At 36.9% G+C, this 13,446-nt stretch overlaps 1 protein-coding gene across 5 annotated transcripts in view; it reads right to left on the reverse strand.

Annotated features, from left to right (window-relative positions):
- ZGRF1 (zinc finger GRF-type containing 1) overlaps positions 1-13,446 on the reverse strand; it is a 97,610-nt gene that overhangs the window by 20,198 nt on the left and 63,966 nt on the right. For all 5 annotated transcript variants that reach the window (XM_074396578.1, XM_074396577.1, XM_074396576.1 and 2 more), the window contains 4 exons: positions 8,577-8,720; positions 7,818-7,932; positions 6,174-6,436; positions 3,285-3,444 (listed from right to left, as the gene is read on the reverse strand). In XM_074396578.1, coding sequence (XP_074252679.1) covers positions 3,285-3,444; positions 6,174-6,436; positions 7,818-7,932; positions 8,577-8,720 — 682 coding nt within the window. The remainder of the gene's footprint in view (positions 1-3,284; positions 3,445-6,173; positions 6,437-7,817; positions 7,933-8,576; positions 8,721-13,446) is intronic.

The raw sequence follows: 13,446 nt of genomic DNA on the forward strand, positions 1-13,446 counted from the left end.
TAATTTTGTGTAACAGTATATTTTAATTATAAAATTGGATGTGAAATACCTAAACTCATATAAAGTAAATGAAATATAGTGGGATTTTTAAACATAAGGCATTTTCTAGAGAATTTTTAAATATGCGTTATTCTATTTTGAAGGTTCATTAAATGTTCATAAAATACCAATGTTAGTATTTATCACAAATAAAATTGCCTCTAGAGACATAATAAAGAAAGTAATGGCTACCTTATACTTAGCACCAAGATTTGTTAGGAAGAGCCTCTTTATGTATGTTACATTGTTTAACCCTCACTACAGCTCTAGATGGTATCTCCTCTTAGAGATGAGGACCCAAGCTTAGAGGAGAGGTATCATGATTCAAACCCAGGCAACTCTGTCTACATCCAAAGGTTGTGATCATTTCTCTACATACGTTATCCTCCAGTTAGGGCTTTGTGAGGAAGGACTCCATCACCTACACTTCCCTTTTATATATCTTACAGCTGTAGCACTATGCTGGGAACACAGGTGAAACTCAGTGAACACCCAACCCTCCAAAACTTCCACCATGTCAAAATGGGAATTTAAAGAGCTGGAGAACTAAACCATAGCTCTCTAAAAATAATATTCCAAAATAATTATGAAACAAATTAGTGTCAACATATGAATAGATTCAATTTTTATGTTTTTCACAGTCTTCACCTTGAAGAATAATAGCTACTTAACAGGCTGAAATACTAGTTTTTAATTTTTTTCCAATGCAAGTTTGGTTAAATCTATAATAATAAAGGGTAAAGTCTCCTCAAAGTGCTATTCACCCCATGCTCTTTCATTTCTTCTCAAGAAACTGTTCCATCCATTACAATAGGAAAACACTGTTCAAGTATACAACGAAAATGTTATTTCAGTGTGAAAAACCCATATAAAACCAGACTATAAGCAGTTGAGGCTTAGATCCTAATTAGAGAGTCACATTTCTCAGGTCCTCATCAGAGATTTAAGCATTAAGGAATCTCTTTTATATGTTTCCTATAAACTTTTAGTATTGAGTATTTACCTTCCCTCCTCATTCTAACTTCTTTTGTTTTGTTTTGTTTTGTTTTGTTTTGTTTTCTAACAGTCTACAGTTAAATTTTCATCTTGGGCTAAGCAATCTAAAGTTCTTTCCTGTGTAGACTCCAGGTAACTCCTCATTATCTTTATTTAAAAAAAAACAACAACAACAACAACAACATTGTCCTCAGCCACTCTTTTAAATTACTTTTAAGAGTGTACACTGGAAGAATCTTTCTGAAGGGAAATTTTGAAAAGTATATTTAGAAGCTTAAAAGTTTTTATATCATTTATTCTAGGCTTAGGATTATATTCCTAAGGAAAGAATCAAAAATGGATACAGAGTTTTATATTTAAGGATCTTTGTCATAATATAATTCATACTGACAAGAATTTAGAAATAATTTACTGATCAAAAATTGCTTAAAATATGGTATAAGCAAATCATTGAATATAACAGTTATTAAAAAATTACATTTTCTAAGTTTTTTTTTTTTTTTTTTTTTTTTTTTTTTGAGACAGAGTCTCACTTTGTCACACAGGCTGTAGTGCAGTGATGCAATCTTGGCTCAGTGCAACCCCCACCTCCCAGGTGATTCTTGTTCCTCAGATACCTGAGTAGCTGGAATTACTGGCATGTGCCACCATTCCCAGCTAATTTTTATATTTTTAGTAGAGATGGAGATTCGCCATGTTGGCCATGCTGTTATTGAACTCCTGGCCTCAAGTGATCTGCCTGCCTCAGCCTCCAAAAGTGCTGGGAATATAGGTGTGAGCCACCTTTTTTAAGTAAAAAAAGCAGGACACAAAACAACACATACTATCGAATCTCAAAATTGGAAAACAAAATGTGTGTGTGTGTGTGTGTGTGTGTGTATGTGTGTGTGTATGTATTTAAAAATCTGTAAATATAATAAAACATCTGTGTAGTCTGCATATATTCTACATAAGCATCAACTTGTATGATTATGAAAATTAATTTTTTAAAAACCTAGACTTAAAAATAATGAAGTGTTTCTGCTAATCAAACTTTGCCATTTGTATTGAAATTCAGATCATTTAACATTGGAATGTTGGTGAAATACTGTAATACTTCTTTGCATTTTTAATAAAGTCATGCAATCACAAAAATTACCTTCAGAACAGATTATTATTGTCTTCTTTGCATCCTTCTTCTTGAAATAAAAAACATAATTTACTTAAGTTGTTTTTTGTTTTTTTGTTTTTTTTTTTTTTTGGCAACAGAGTCTCCCTGTTACCCAGGCTAGAGTGCAGTGGTGTAATCTCAGCTCACTGCAGCCTCCACCTCCGGAGTTCAAGCGATTTTCCTGCCTCAGCCTCCTGAGCAGCTGGGATTATAGGCACCTTCCACCATGCCTGGCTAATTTGTGTGTGTGTGTGTGTGTGTGTGTGTGTGTGTGTGTGTGTGTGTGTGTGTATTTTTAGTAAAGATGGGGTTTCATCATGCTAGCCAGCCTGATGTCAGGCTACTTGTTCTGACATCAAGTAATCTGCCTGCCTTGGCCTCCCAAAGTGCTGGGATTACAGGTTTGAGCCACCACACCCAGCCTGATTTTTACCTCCGTCTAAGGTAACAGACCCAAGACTCCTGGGTCAGAGACAAGAGCACAGGCACAGGAAGCAGCATAATCATCAACATATCTGCACTGGTTTCCCTTGGCTTCCAAGTCACATGAGGAGACAAAAAACAGGGTCCAGGTAGATGCCTGCACATACCGTGGGTTGAGGAGTAGGGCAAGAACACTGAGGTTGGGGATCCATTATCTTATTAGAAGTAATAAGCAAGCCTACTCTTTGTCCTAGAGGGACAAATTTTACTTCATCGGTCAAAATTGCTTATTGCAAACAAACTGTGACAAATGCTTTGGGTAAGAATGGTCAGGGCCTTGCATCCTTGGCATCCCAGCAGGGATGCTCAGGGCCACTGGCAGATTGCCTCCCGTAATAATACGTCTCTTGCCCTATATGTTCTTGGCTGAACTTGAATTTTTGCATGAGTATCACTGTGCCAAAATTTTCAGTTTTGGTTTTGATTTTATCCTACTTACAAACTAATTAGTTAGCCTGTTACTATTTCACAGATGCTGGCTCCTGGGTCAGAGACAAAGGTCTTGCATTCTTGGCATAACCAGAAAGACTACGTGGACACTCAGGGCTCATAGTGGGTTACCTCTCTCAACAATATCCCAAAACATTAGCTACTTAAATGCACTTGTCATGCCTACCCAAGAAGTACTCTGTCAACAGCCACATTCGTAGAAGAAGATATCAGAAGTTTCCATGGCCTTGCATTTCCAGTGTTAGGAGCTTCACTCTTTTCAAACAGCTGTACAAAGAACAAAATCACCACTGCCAGCAAATAACTCTTTCCTGCTCCAAACACACCTAATCATTTTAAAAGGAGAAAAAAATAAGAAGTATAAAATAAATAAGTTCCTTTTTTCTTTTTCTTTTTTTGAGACAGAGTCTTACTCACTCTGTCACCCAGGCTAGAGTACAGTGGGATAATCTCAGCTCACTGTAACCTCCACCTCCTGGTTTCAAGTGATTCTCCTGTTTCAGCCTCCTGAGTCACTGGGATTACCCGTGTGTGCCACCATGCCCGGCTAAGTTTTGTATTTTTAGTAGAGGCGGGGTTTTACCATATTGGCCCAGCTGGTCTGAAACTCCTGAACTCAAGTGATCTACCTGCCTTGGCCTCCCAAAGTGCTGGAATTACAGGCGTGAGCCACTGTGTCTGGACAAATGTAAATAAATTTCTAGAGGCATAACAAATATTTCATCCATCTTTCCCTCCTTCATTTAATGAATATGTTCAAAAAACATTGAGTGCTCACTATGGGCAAAGCACAGGGGATAAATAGATAACCAAAATACTTCCACTTTTAATGAGACCATCACCTACTTAAAATGATAAGTAAAGGAATAATTATAAAAGAATATGGTAAGTAATATTATTTTGGATCAGAGAAGGAAGAAAATCTATCTCTGTTTTTATGGAGATGGGAATACTTCCTAAAATTAGGAAATAGAACTAAGACTTCCAGAATAAGCTATCCAGACTGCTTAGAGAAGGAGTCATTCCCAGCAGAGCCGTGACAAAGCATGTAGCTGTTAAAAGAGCTTTTCTATATAACCTCTACCAAATAGGCAACAGATGAGGCTGATAAGGTAGGCACAGGGATAAATCATGAAAGCTCTGTTTGCAATAGCTAAACAAAGTTTAAATTTTATCTTAAAGGCCAACAGAAGTCATCTAAAGATTTTAAGCAGTAGGTTTGATTTTTTTTTTTTTTTTTTTTTAACAGAATCTGGCTCTGTTGCCCAGGCTGGAGTGCAGGGTGCAGTCTTGACTCACTGCAATCTCTGCCTCCCAGGCTCAAGCCATCCTCCCACTACAACCTCCCAAGAAGCTGAAACTACAGGTGTATGCCTCCATGCCCAGCTAATTTTTTAATTTTGTGAAGATAGGGTTTTGCCATGTTGCCCAGGCTGATCTTGAACTCCTAAGCTTAAACGACCTACCCTCCTTGACCTCCCAAAGTACTGGGATTACAGGTGTGAGGCCAAGCCATGGGTTTGACTTCATCAGATTGTGTTTTAAGAAAACAACTTGAATGAAAATATGAAGGCGGGCCAGGCGCGGTGGCTCAAGCCTGTAATCCCAGCACTTTGGGAGGCCGAGGCGGGTGGATCACGAGGTCGAGAGATCAAGACCACCCTGGTAAACATGGTGAAACCCCGTCTCTACTAAAAATACAAAAAAAATTAGCTGGGCATGGTGGCACGTGCCTGTAATCCCAGCTACTCAGGAGGCTGAGGCAGGAGAATTGCCTGAACCCAGGAGGCGGAGGTTGCGGTGAGCCGAGATCGTGCCATTGCACTCCAGCCTGGGTAACAAGAGCGAAACTCCGTCTCAAAAACAAAAGAAAATATGAAGGCAAAACTAATGGTAGATCAATTAGAAAGTTGTGTGAGATAATTATAACAATAATAAATGTTAACTTTACTAAGCATTTCCCATGTGCCAAGCACTGTTCTAAGCTCTTTACGTATGTTAACTAATTTAATCTTCCAACCCTATGAGGTGAATGCTATTATGATCTCCATTTTATTTTACAGAGCAGGAAATTAAAGATTAAGAGATATATAACCTACCCAAAATCATACAGCTAACAAATGATAGAGTCAGGACATAAATTCAGGATTCTAACTCTAGAGCCCACACTCTTATCCACTAGGCTACATGGAGATATAATGAAGGCTTGGACTGAGAAGTTACAAGTACACTGGAGAAGAGATACTAAATATGAAAGATAGATAGAAGCTAGAAGAAACACATCTCAGTGACTAATCTGATAGTGGTAGATGAATAGTAAGAGAATAAAAGGAAGATTAAGAGAGAGTCACTTAATCTTGAGAGAAAGAATAGTCTAGGATGACTCAGGTTTCATTTGGTCAACAAGGTGGATGTGATGTCATTCCTCAAAATAGGACAAAAAGGTAGGATTAGCTTTGGGATGGCGGTCTATGAGAGGAAATGTGCTACAGAGGCAACAGAATCCAGATAGAACTATTTACTCTAAGTAGGAGGAAGTAAATCTCCTTCACTGTGGCAGAACCAAGAGGTAAGAATAGCTCCCAAATTAGATAAATTGGAGAAGAAGGGCAGGACATTGAAAGCAGTTTCTGTTACGACCTCCATTTTCTCTTTAGGGTCAAGAGAAAGGGTAAGAATGAGGTTATGAGAAGAATTAAGGTTTGTAATCACTGATATAAAGGATAGAAGAGTGAGCTGACTGGGAATAAATAAAAGATTTTGCTGATCCAGCTAAATCTATTCTAGTAGAGCAACATGTAAACATCTAGATCAAAACTGGATACTCTGACCATAAGCTTATGATGCTCATTTATCAGATAGCTAATAAGTCTCCCTTTTAGAGTAGTCAGTTCCATTCTCACCTAACAGTTTACCAAAGTGGGTTCAGGTTAAAAAAGTCTACTTAGAGTTATTCTTGAACCACTTTTGACTAGGAAATTATAAAAGAGCAGACTGAGTTATAAAAGCTTACAAATAGAAAACAATTACAATTATTTTCTTTCTTGCTTCTTACCATGTATGATCGTGATAGGGAGGGTATGAGCTTGCAGTTCCTTCATTTCTTCAACACTTTCATGTGATGCCATCATTTGAGCTATCTGAATGAGAGCTACAGCTTGATCTTTGTTTAACTTGTATGCCTGAATCAACTCACTAGCTAACTTCGATGTTGCTCCTAGGCTGAGTAGTTCAAATTTTGTGTTGACATTTGTGAAGGCTGGTGGGATAAATTTTCTCTTACCGACTTTTTTGTTGCTAACTATAGTTGGCGAAGACCTAATAAAAATGAAGCAAATAAGAAAAAAAATTAGAGGCATTTGAAAAGATGAGTAGAACAATTCATAACTTAGTCATCGCTTTGTAAGCATTACAGGGAACAGTTTTTTATAGAAACAAACAGTAAGTGGATATATACTGTAAATACATACACCAATATTGAGGAGGGTAGAAGAGAACTAATGTTTGTTGAATACTTATTATGTGCTGACACTCTGCTTACCATTTTACATATTACTTGATGAAATCTTCACAATAACACTAGAAAGTAATTAATTAGTTAATTATCCAAAATACAGATACAAGAATATTAAACTTTCCCCCAACACCACACCACAAATAAGTGGTAAACTGACTTTAAAACCCATGCTCTATTATCCAAACCTGACTGAGATAATAAATCTAGCCTTCATTTCAGGTAAAACTAGATCACATGAATTGGTTTTATTTATATTTCTATGAAAACTCAATTCATTTCAAATTGGATGAACAACATAATAAAATCGTAAGGATTTTTTTTTACCTAGGACTTCATTGTAGTGAGAAAAATAAAACACCACAGATAGATAATAACATTCCAAATTGAGAACTGAACTTTTTCTTATCATTTTTAATGCATTCAATATAATACCACTTCCAATTTTTAAAAAAGGGACATGGTGCCTGAGAAATTGAAAATGAAATATGCCTATATCAAGAATAAAATCAGCATCAATATACACACTGGATTCAAACTGTAAAATGATTCCTTTAAATGTTAAATAATTTGTGGTACAAAAATACAGATAATAAAAAATAAAATCAACACTGAAATAATCCTTAAATTATTTCTTGACAAAGTGAAAAAATTTATGGTAACATTTATTAGCTCAAACATTAATAAATAGATAAAAAATAATGCTTAATTCTTTTTCTCTCTTTTTTTTTTTTTTTTTTTTTTTTTTGAGACAGAGTTTTGCTCTTGTTACCCAGGCTGGAGTGCAATGGTGCAATCTCGACTCACTGCAACCTCCGCCTCCTGGGTTCAAGCAATTCTCCTACCTCAGCCTCCCAAGTAGTTGGGAATACAAGCATGCATCACCACGCCCAGTTATTGTATTTTGGTAGAGACAAGGTTTCTTCATATTGGTCAGGCTAGTCTCGAACTCCCAACCTCAGGTGATCTGCCTGCCTCAGCCTCTCAAAGTGCTGAGATTACAGGTGTGAGCCACTGCGCCCAGACCCTTTTCTGTTTTTAACTACTAACAGTAATGTCATACTCTGAAAAATAATTACAATTTCATTGACAACATTTTATAATGTACTTTTATTGAATTTTCATATTCACTTCTGATTAGTATTTTTTAATACCAATGACTCAAAGGTAAAAAAAATGACTTACATTGTTAACAGGTACTGTGTTAGAGGTAGAGTAGCTGGATTAAAGTAGTCCTGAATGTTTTTCAAAGTAGTCAGTTCTGTGCTAGCATTACAAACCAATAACGCATGGACAATCACTGTACAGAGGATGCAGAAAATAAACATTTGATGTAAACAAAATGGACCATAGAAACTCCATTAAATGTCCACAGAACTCAGAGTTTGGCTACTGAATTAAGCACATGACATAAAACAAACTCTTAAACACACACAGAGATTCCAAACTCATATTTATTAAATTACTATGCTATCTGCCCATTCGTTTTATAATAGGTACCCATAAATTGCATAATTTAAATCATATTTGGACTTCCATATATCAGCAAATGAAGAAGAACAGCTGTGTTGAGTTAGTACCCAGTGGCACAACTTCACAGACAGCAGTTCCCTTTAATTAACATAGCGCTTGTGCCATACGGTAGTATTTGTATAATTTTTAAATACTTTCTTGCATTTTTTCTTCAATTACTTTACAGAAATATATGGAAAACAGAAAATCAGAACAATCTAATTAGAAAATTAGAACAAAACAATCCCACACACAGCAATCTTCCTCAGAGAAATATCTATATACTCAACTTTCATACACATTTTCAGGAACACATTGTACACAATAGTAAGAACTAGAGGTGGGTGCTTTTTGTTGGCTTTAATCAAACAGTGCATCTTATGTCTATCATTCTTTTTAAACATAGACTAAAATGAGCACAGTAATACTCACTGTTAGAGGGCCAATTAGAAGGGAAATAGCCTTTCAAAGGCAGTAGTTCTATCTCATTGATAGATGATGGTCCAAAAAAAGCACTACATGCAATAAAAGTATCCAGCTCAAAGTCTAGGGTTTTTGAAACCACCCAAAGATCATCTAAAAAGACAAACATTTTAAAATACTATACAGACACATGTATGGTTTTTTTTTAATTATATGTATTTGCAAATGTGTGTATATACATCTATAGTACACATATACCTACACATGATGAGAAGTTATGGAAAGATATTCATCAACTATCAACCTAAAGGTTGCGAGTTCTTCTGAACAAAAGAGCCAGCATCAGATTCTGCAATCAATACAGTACCTCTTGAATCACATAGAAAAAGATTAAAGAGATGGCAGAATTACAGAGTGAGGAAGAAGGAAAGCAGAGACATCACATGGGAAGATGAGTTAGGTACAATGGGAATCCCTAGGTTTTGCATGAACCCACAGAAGGCCTAAGAAGGCAGGACATGGATCAACCCATAAGACTATTGTATTAGTCCGTTCGGGCTGTTATAAAAAAAAAAAAAAATCTTAAATGAGTAATTCACAAACAGTGGAAATTTATTTCTCATAGCAGTTCTGGAAGCAGTTGGCTTCCTTTCTGTGGAGAACAGCGAGAAGTGGAAAAACCATGGAAAACCTTGAGTTGGAGGGGCTATTTTGAACTGGTGTGTGTTTCCCTGAACTGATTTTGGCAAAGGGCAGAAGGGCTGTAAAGAAAGGAGGATCAAAGAGGTGGAGGTTCTTGGGGTTCTGTTCTTGCTTCCCATCCCATCCTCCTTTCATCCCCAATTGTCCTAGGACAAATAGGGGCTACCTATCCACAAGACAATTTATACTTCTGGTCCAGAAATCCTCTGGAGGGAGAAAAAAAAAATCAGGGCAGCAATGCAACCTCTGTGCTATAAAGAGTGGAGAAAAACAGGTGGTAACTCATTAATCACAGGCTGTCTCTACCTCACCTCCAAACTCCTAGAACTGAAGAATTTTACAATCTAAGAAATGATACCTCTTAATATTGCTTTTTTCCTTTAACCAGAGGGTTTAGACCTCACTTTAGTGATTATTCTGTGGGTAGCTGTGATTTTCTGATGCCTGGGGCTCTCCACTCTATAGCTCAGTTACGCCTTCAACTCCCTGAGCTCCTTAGAGCTGACCAGATTGGGTCAGTGTATGCCTTCGCCGACATACACTGCCAGAAAGAAAAGCTGATACTGCCAGGGAAAAATGAGTTCACAGACCAAAATAATGAGCCATTTGAGGAACACAAGGACTTAAAAAAAAAAGCTGGATTATAGATTCATATAGAAAAGGGAAAGCTAGAATAGATAGACAAGTAATTTAAACTTGGCCTGGTAAAGAGACGAAAAGAGGTAAAGGAAGACAGTAACAATGTAAAATAATAACAGCCGAGTGCAGTGGCGCACACCTGTAGTCTTAGCTACTTGGGAGGCTGACATGAGAGAATTGCTTAAGTCCCAAAGTTTGAGACCAGCCTATTAAAAATAGTAAGACCTCATCTCAATAAACAAATACATATGTGGATATGTACAAGAAAACAGGCCAGGCACTGGCTCACATATATACTCCCAAGACTTTAGGAGGCTAAATCAGGAGGATCACTTAAGCCCACAAGTTAGAGATGTGCCAGGGCAACACAGCAAGAACCTAACACTACAAAAAAAATTTTTTTTAAAAACTAGCTGGGTATAGTGGTTTGCACCTGCAGTCCCAGCTACTCAGGAGGCTGAGGTGGGAGAATCACTTGGGCCTAGGAGGTCGATGCTGCAGTGAGCCAGGATTGCTCTATTCCAGACTGAGTGACAGAATAAGACCCTATCGCAAAAATTAAATTTAAAAAAAATATGAAAAAGAAATGAACAGAAATACTAGGTTGGAAAAATATGGCAGTTGAAATAAAGTTATAATTGATAAATAGTAGAATAGATACATTTGAGCAATAAATAGCAAATTCAGATAATCATATTAATGATATTTCCCAAAAGTAATAAAAGACAAAAAGTCAGGAAATATAAAAGAAAAATTAAGTTTTGGAAGATGGATCCAGAGTGCAAACATTTGAATAACAAAAGACCTAGAAAGGAGAAAAAGAATAAAGAGATAAAGAGGAAGATTATTTGAAGAAATAATGAAGATCAATTTCCCAGAAGTAAAAAAAAAAAAAAAAAAAGAACTTTAGATTTAAAAGGCCCATAACGTGCCCAAAAGGAGAATAAAAGGAAAAACCCAGTTAGACACTGTATAGAAAAATATAAGATTATCGAAGTCATGGAGAAAATTCTGAAACTCTCAGCCAGAAACAGCACATAACACATTAAATTAAAAAGAAAAAAGAAAAAAGAAACAAAAAGAATCAGAGTGCCAGCCAGGCAGGGTGGCTCACCCTTGTAATCCCAGCACTTTGGGAGGCCAAGGCAGGTGGATCACCTGAGGTGAGAAGTTCGAGACCAGTAGAGATGGTGAAACCCCGTCTCTACTAAAAATACAAAAAATTAGACGGGCATAGTGGTGAACACCTATAATCCCAGCTACTCAGGAGGCTGTGGCAGGAGAACTGCTTGAACCCAGGAGGCGGAGGTTGCAGTGAGCCCAGATTGCACCACTGCACTCCAGCCTGGGTAATGAGAGTAAAACTCTGTTTCAAGGGAAAAAAAAAAAAAGAATTAGAGTGTCATCAGACTTTTTAACAACAATGAATGCAAGAAGATAACTAAGTATATTAAATGTTGGACTAAAATATTTGAAAGTGCTATTTTAATTCAACAAATCCACATAATGCTTCCTTCATTCAGAAAGCTTGCTACAAATAAAACAAAATACAACTGAACTAAACAGTGGGCTAATGATACACGTCATTTACATTCTGGAGCAGTTTCTCAGCTCTCTTTGGGAACCAGTAAGTTTGTGGCCCAGAACCAGCCTACAGACTCTACCTTGAGTAGCATTAGTTTAGATTTTTGTCAACTGGAGGGTAAGGGAAGAAATCAGGGGAAGAATCAAGGGATGTGGATGCTTTCTAAGTATCTATTTTTCTTGGGGCGGGTAAGATTTAAATATCAATTTATTTTTTTAAAAAGTAAGAAATGGCCAGACACGGTGGCTCACATCTGTAATTCCAATGCTTTGGGAGGCCGAAGCAAGTGGATCACGAGGTCAGGAGTTCAAAACCAGCCTGGCCAATATGGTAATACCCTGTCTCTACTAAAAATACAAAAACTAGCTGGGCATGGTGGCATGCGTCTGTAGTCTCAGCTACTCGGGAGGCTCAGGCAGAAGAATCACTTGAACCTGGGAGGTGGAGGTTGCAGTGAGTGGAAATCATGCCAATGTGCTCCAGCCTGGATGACAGAGCAAGACTCAGTCTCAAAAAAAAATAAATAAATAAGAAATGATTAAAAAGAGCATAATAAAATTAGAATAAACAAAAATAATTTACTATAGAAACATATCCAGTGTTCAATTACTATAATAAATTCAACTACTAGGCTTATTCTATTTAAAAGGCAAATCTTTAAAATTGAGACATATGTTGTTTATAAGAAATACTTGTAATCTAGAAACAAAGATTAAAAAAAAGAAAAAAAAACACTATGAAATACTAGTCAAAATAAACAACATATCTATATTAACAGATAGATTTTCAAGAAATAATTATTAGAGATGGAGAGGATCATCTTTATATAATAAGTTTAAATTTACCCCAAAGTTAATAATAATTTTAAAAATATGTGTACCTAATAAAATAGCCCTAACATATAATATTGAGAAAGTAATAAAATAACAGGGAGAAAATGCACCACAGAGGAAGTTTTCAACTCATCTCCCTTAATTACTTAGATAACTGCGATAAAAACTTGGCAGGACTACAGAAGATCTGAACAAGACAATTAATAAGCTTGATTGATCGTTAAAGAGTTCTGTATTCAAGAATGGAAAAAAATTTTTGCAGTCTTCCCAACTGACAAAGGGCTGATATCCAGAATCTACAAAGAACTAAAACAGATTTACAAGAAAAAAACAAGCCCATTCAAAAGTAGGCAAAAGACATGAACAGACGCTTTACAAAAGAAGACATACATGAGGCCAAAAAACATATAAAACAATGCTCATCATCACTGGTAGAGAAATGCAAATCAAAACTACATGGAGATACCATCTCACGCCAGTTAGAACGGCGATCATTAAAAAATCTGGAGACAACAGATGCTGGAGAGGATGTGGAGAAACAGGAACACTTTTACACTGTTGGTGGGAGTGTAAATTAGTTCAACCATTGTGGAAGACAGTGTGGTGATTCCTCAAGGACCTAGAAATAGAAATTCCATTTGACCCAGCAATTCCATTACTGGGTATATATCCAAAGGATTATAAATTGTTCTGTTATAAAGACACATGCACCCGAATGTTCATTGCAGCATAGTTTACAATAGCAAAGAGCTGGAACCAACCTAAATGCCCATCGATGATAGACTGGACAGGGAAAATGTGGCACATATATACCATGGAATATTATGCAGCCATCAAAATTGATGAGCTCATGTCCTTTGTAGGGACATGGATGAACCTGGAAACCATCATTCTCAGCAAACTGACAAAAGAGCAGAAAATCAAACACCGCATGTTCTCACTCATAGGTGGGTGTTGAACAATAAGAACACATGGACACAGGGAGGGGAGCACTACACACTGGGGTCTGTTGGGGGCAAATAGGGGAGGGACAGCAGGGGATGGGGAGTTGGGGAGAGAAAGCATGGGGAGAAATGCCAGATATAGGTGAAGGGGAGGAAGGCAGCAAATCACACTGCCA

Source organism: Saimiri boliviensis, chromosome 3 (assembly GCF_048565385.1).
Source record: "Saimiri boliviensis isolate mSaiBol1 chromosome 3, mSaiBol1.pri, whole genome shotgun sequence".
NCBI classification, from domain to species: domain Eukaryota; kingdom Metazoa; phylum Chordata; class Mammalia; order Primates; family Cebidae; genus Saimiri; species Saimiri boliviensis.